Genomic DNA, 5,489 nt, shown 5'->3' with positions numbered 1-5,489 from the left:
CCGAAGCACGGGACGACTTCTGTATGAATCAAGAGCAAGCTGATTCAATCTGTAGCTTTACAAAGAAAGGGAATTAACCAAAGGAAAACATTCATTTCCATACAAAACTTTATGATACTGTAACTTTGGAAACAAAGCCCTTTCTGAGCAATCCCATCTGCTGCACTTGGCTTGTGCTCTTTGAAGCAAACATCTGTTTACACGCTGCAGACACGGGTACATTTGTCTCCCTTGCTTTTCTCTTTAAGAAAAAAGAAAGCATTAAGATGACTTTAAGCACAAAGTTAAACACCAGATGCTAAACCAGGGTCTGGGGTTTTGGACATTTGTTTATGACTTTGCTCTTCGAAAGGAAGTTTTTTTAATTCCCGATCCAACGCCGTTGCGAAAGGACCTTTTGCTGAAAGCCATCTCCAGGTACGGCTTTAGGAAAGCCACTTCTTCACTCCTGCCCACCTTGGCTAAGCAGTTATTCAGCAGGACAAGGCAGTGATCAGATTTTCCATACAGCTGGCAATTCAAATAAAAAGGATTGCTGCTCTGAAGATTAAAAAGAGAGAAAAAGAGAGATAAAGAAAAGGTGAAATTACGGGTTTGTGTACTTGCCAGGGCTCGTTCTGTATAAACAGCAAAGCAGAACACAAAACCAATTTATGCTCAGAGTGACAAGGATGAACTGTTATCTGCTAAGGATTCATCATACTCAAACTCAGCTTGTTTGGGTAGTTTCCTAGCGAACTTAACTGTGGTATTTCTGGTATAAAGCACTGATACTGTTACAGTCATGTTTATGGTATGAAATGAATTGTTTTCCGTGATGTTGACCAGTTGTGACGCGTAACACAGCTGCCCTGGAGCAGCAGGCACGCTCACTGCTGGAAAACGAGCTTGCTTTTTTCAGTTCACCATGAAACAGCATCCTCTTGTCACTTGTGTGAAGTCACGTTGTTTAAGTGACAGATAGGAGACAACGGAAACCCCTGCGAAGCAGAACTTTGGGGGAGGAAGCTTTCTAGTGGTTGTGACTAAATTTAATAAGGACAAAATGGGAACTTTGTAAAGTCTGGACTCAGATCCACACGGGTTTAGGTTCCTGTTCCTCTTACCTGCGCTTCACAGCACAAAGACGTAACCTACACAAGAGAGGTTCACAAATCCCAACCGCATTTGAATTGAAAAGGAAACATTTCCTGTCACATTTGCAGACGTTCTCTGCATCTTTCAGCATGTCCTGATTTACCAGCTTGCTGATTATCTAGCTAAAGGAAAGGCTCTGCCATGGTTTCCAAAGCTGGCTGCGCTGCACGCAGGGGCTGCGGCAGCTCCCTACCCACGCAGCCTTCTTTTGCCACCGACTCTGGGGTTCCTTGTTCCCCAGACTGAAGTTTCTCCCTGACAGGAAGAAATACTTCCTGCAAGAAACACAGAGAAACTCCTCTTTAAATATCAGCCTGCTGCCTCACAACCTATACTGGGACTCACACATTGATTCCATTAACGGCTGTTACTTTAACGTGCAAGGTACTAATTTATATGAAATAATTAAACTCTTTTAACCTATTCTATCACTGCCACAAAGAGATTCAGTAAGAACTGTGGTTTTTTCAGATCAAGCTGTGTCTAAACTATGTGTGATCAGAAATGAGAGATGATTCAGCATTTATAGAAGGAAAACAGACAGAGGAACCAGGCGATGGGTGGATTAAGGCTGAGGGGAACTTCACATCAATAAAAAGCAGCTGCATGGGCAGCCACCGTTTCTGCTGGTGACAGATCACCTTAATGAAAAGACAATGATGTAAAACGCATCAGAGGAAACAAAGAAATATGAACCATGGCTCCTGGAGCTGATTTTACAGCAGCAAGGAAACAGAGGTCTGAAGAAGGCTTTGTCCAAAGCAGGGAAATGGAACATCATTAGAACAAAAATACATCTCATCCCACACTGGCAAAGTCTTAAACGGTGTTTGGTCAGCGGTCTGCCGTGGCAGCTGCTCGAGCTCTGTAGCTCAAAGGGTATTAGCATTTGGTTAAGTTACCTGCTGAGTTCTATTTGCTGTTCTACTGTCTCTTACAGCCAGATCCAACTTGTATTACTGATTCTATGCAATAATTTTCCATAACTTTTTGTATTTGTTTGTCCTTTACCTACACACCCAACACTGACAAATGTATTGGTTTATCAACTAGCTAGCATGAAGTTAAATTAATACATACATATCTATATCTTATTGCACTTGTTTGATACAGACAAGGAATTTAGATGAAATGGAGAGGAGACTGCTGGGGTTGCTTTTCCATACAATATTTCAGCTCCCCACACTCTACATTAAATTTGCATCAGACTTCTTGCATGATTATTTTAAAGGACTGCATATTGTATTAGTAGGTAAAGGAAAAATTGAGCTATGCTCCAGGAAAATTAGGTGAAATTATTTAACAGATAGCTCCAATACAAGGAACTTGTTTAATTTCATAGCAAACATCATCAATAAAAGAAACAAGCAAAGAACTGAAAAAACAACAGATTTAAATCAAATATGTGTTTAAAAAGAAATGAAACACCTCATCTCCAAGTAAGCAGCGAGCATGACTTACCGTGGAAGGGACAACTGGGCAACCCGAGCACACAAACACCACTGAGATCCAAAGAACGACAGCAAACTTCGACCTGCAGAGACTTCAAAGCAAGACTGAGATCAGTTAAAAGCTAGAAGACAATCAAGAAAAACTACATTCACAAACATATAAACACAAACAGTAGATTTCCCTCATAGCCAAGTAAACCGCAGTGTCTTTACCTGACCATTTTCCACTCAGGACTGTGTGTGCGCCCACATGCAGTTATACTACCAAATTCCTCACATATCCTTTCAGTTCTTTCTTAGATGACCATTTTATACCAGAGTTCAGGAGTAAAAATGTCATCAAAGCTGATTTTATTATGACTAATTGGTCCTTGTTTGGCCTTTTCTTCTTGTTAAATGGGAAAATGGCAAGAGCACACCTTCAGCTGCCATTACCAATCTACCAACTGATTTCGTTTAAAGGGTTCCATTCAAATGTCTCTCAAGTGGGTTTACTTTTAAGCCTGTATCATCACAGCAAATATGGTCATAGGTCTAAAGATTTCAAAAATGCATTTCAGGATATTTTCACCACTTTCACCACTTTTTATCATCATAAAAACCTTGCAAAGCCTGTCTGCAAGAGAAAACCAGTCCAAGTGCGCTTTAAATAATCTTACCAGACCCACAGCAGCTGCAATATGTGGAACAATATGCAGCAATATAGATAAATGGAGGTGTTTTTCTTCCTCCCTCCCTTTTTTTTTTTACATGCTTAGTTTTTAATGTACCAAATGTGTTTTTTCTTAGAACTTAAGTTCTCTGAGCATTGGTTCCTTCTCTTGTATGCAGGCATATCAGCCAACTTCAATCAGATCTTCTGTAGGATTAATACATCCCATTGATCTCCATCAATGTAGCAATTGTTTCACATCTAAAAGCATCACTGGTTACTGCAACAGAATTCATTGTGCAACACTTAATTGCACAAGCTTTTTAGGGGATCCTGTGGTTTATTTACACAGAGTACTTATTTACAGAGAGCATAAAGAGCAGTAAGAGTCCCACAAAGTCTGTGACTGTTGGACTTGCCAAGCAAAGGAATGCTGAAAAACATAAAACTCACCTTTTTTTCTTAGAATGAAAACACTAAGGATGTGTTTTGGACAGTCACCAAGTGTTAAGCATGCACACCAGTGACTCAGCAGCCTTGCTGTATTGCCTTCGGTCTTCACACTGCAAAAAAACAACACACAAAGGCTGCAGAAGGGAACTCTGTGTGAGTCTTCAGAGAGACCTGAGTTCTTATAAATTATGGCCACCTGAACTGGCATATTTAGTCTCCTGATGTACATGCATTTAATTCCAGGAGGTAAAAAGCAGTAAGGCCTGTGGAAGACGAGGGAGAAGAATAGGTGTGTGATTAAAGTTCAGGATTTCTAGGTTCGGTGCTGGAGCTTGTGCCTTCGACTCTCTGAGTAACCTTTGGTGCACTATTGCAGGATCACAGAATCTTAAAGGCTGGAAGGGACCTTGAAAGATCATCTATTGACTTAAGAGTTCTTTAAATCATGAGCTGTTTGAGTCCCTGGTGACCTCTTGTGTGTGGTCAGTACCTTCTGTAGTTACCTTCATCGCGTTCCTCTAAAAGAGAGCATTTGGCCATATTTCTAGCTCACAAGCTTTGGACATGACAAGTGCCCACAGACTTTGTAGGCACCTTCAGCATGAGCACAACCAAGAGGATGTTCCCAGTCATGTTCCCAGAGGACCCCAAGAAGATTTGGGCCAAGGAGATGGCCACGCAGAGCCAGACAAGATGAAGCTTTGCTCAGCCTGGAGCAAAGCAGCAAGTTACAGAAACTTTGTACAACATGGCAGGAGAGGCTGTGTGTGACTTTCTAAGGAAGGCTGAAAAGATGATCAAGTGCACTCATTAAGGATGTTTCAGGCAGCGGTTGGGAAAGGGAAAGAGGCTCATATGGCAGCAAATCTCCCAAGCACTTTGCAAAACAAACCACATCTGGTCTGAACACTACAAAGAAAATAATGGTTAACCTGAGGGTCTGCATGAATTTCATTCATGCTCCCATTAAAAGTGCTCATGGGAAGATACTTCTCACTAACATTCTTTACCCTGCTTTCTGTGTCCTGTCCTTCTTAAAAGTCACCTAAGACTGTGGTCCTTAGGGCCTGACTCTCAGTGGAGATCAACAAGTAACATTTGGGTCTTTCCCCGCTAAAAAATCCAAGAGCAGAATCGACCTTTCCAAAGGCTTTGACCAGCTGAGCAACCACAAGCTGCTCTCACACGAAGCAGACACAGATGGTAGCTCTGCAAGTATGAGTAATTGAGACATCACTAACCCAGAACGGGGCTCCAAGAGTTTGTCCACCTCTGAGACACACAGAATGGGTATTACCTGAGCAGAGTGAAGATTCACGCTCTCATGTTTGCTTCTCACTTCCCTGAGTCCATTTTTTCAGCTCCCGAGGATGCAGTTTAACACCCCCAGCTGTGATCTGCATGCACAGGGTGTACACCGAGACACAGAGACTTTCAACATATTCCCACTTCAGGTCTGGATGAATCAGGTTTAGCAGAACAAGTGGCAATTGACATTTCTGTCTTCTGCTCTGTCTGCAGAGCACCCAGCCTGAGACTTGGCTCCCAGGTAAGCTTCACTGGCAGGTATCACAGGTCACATGAATCATTAAGAGCCGTAACAATAACTCCCAGCATCCACAATATTTGCATTTGATGAGAATAAATGAGCAGCAATACCTTCCACTTCCCTGCAAAACCAACAATATTACCTCTTCCCTCCTGCTTGCTGTGTTAAAGGTATTGAACCTTGCTGCTGCTCTCCCCATGAAAACCACAGCAAACACACCACAGAGCCTGCTGATCAGCCTATGGAG

At 42.1% G+C, this 5,489-nt stretch overlaps 1 protein-coding gene across 1 annotated transcript; it reads right to left on the bottom strand.

Annotated features, from left to right (window-relative positions):
* Nucleotides 1–330: 330 nt before the first annotated feature.
* NPS (neuropeptide S) lies at nucleotides 331–2,489 on the bottom strand. The gene is made up of 2 exons (XM_062001868.1): nucleotides 2,442–2,489; nucleotides 331–540 (listed from the first exon to the last, which is right to left on the bottom strand). The coding sequence occupies exons 1-2, from the start codon at nucleotides 2,487–2,489 to the stop codon at nucleotides 331–333; spliced, it is 258 nt and encodes an 85-aa protein (XP_061857852.1).
* Nucleotides 2,490–5,489: the final 3,000 nt, after the last annotated feature.

This window comes from Colius striatus, chromosome 8 (genome assembly GCF_028858725.1).
Source record: "Colius striatus isolate bColStr4 chromosome 8, bColStr4.1.hap1, whole genome shotgun sequence".
In the NCBI taxonomy this organism is placed as follows: Eukaryota; Metazoa; Chordata; class Aves; order Coliiformes; family Coliidae; genus Colius; species Colius striatus.
This window is presented reverse-complemented; position numbering and strand designations above follow the sequence as displayed.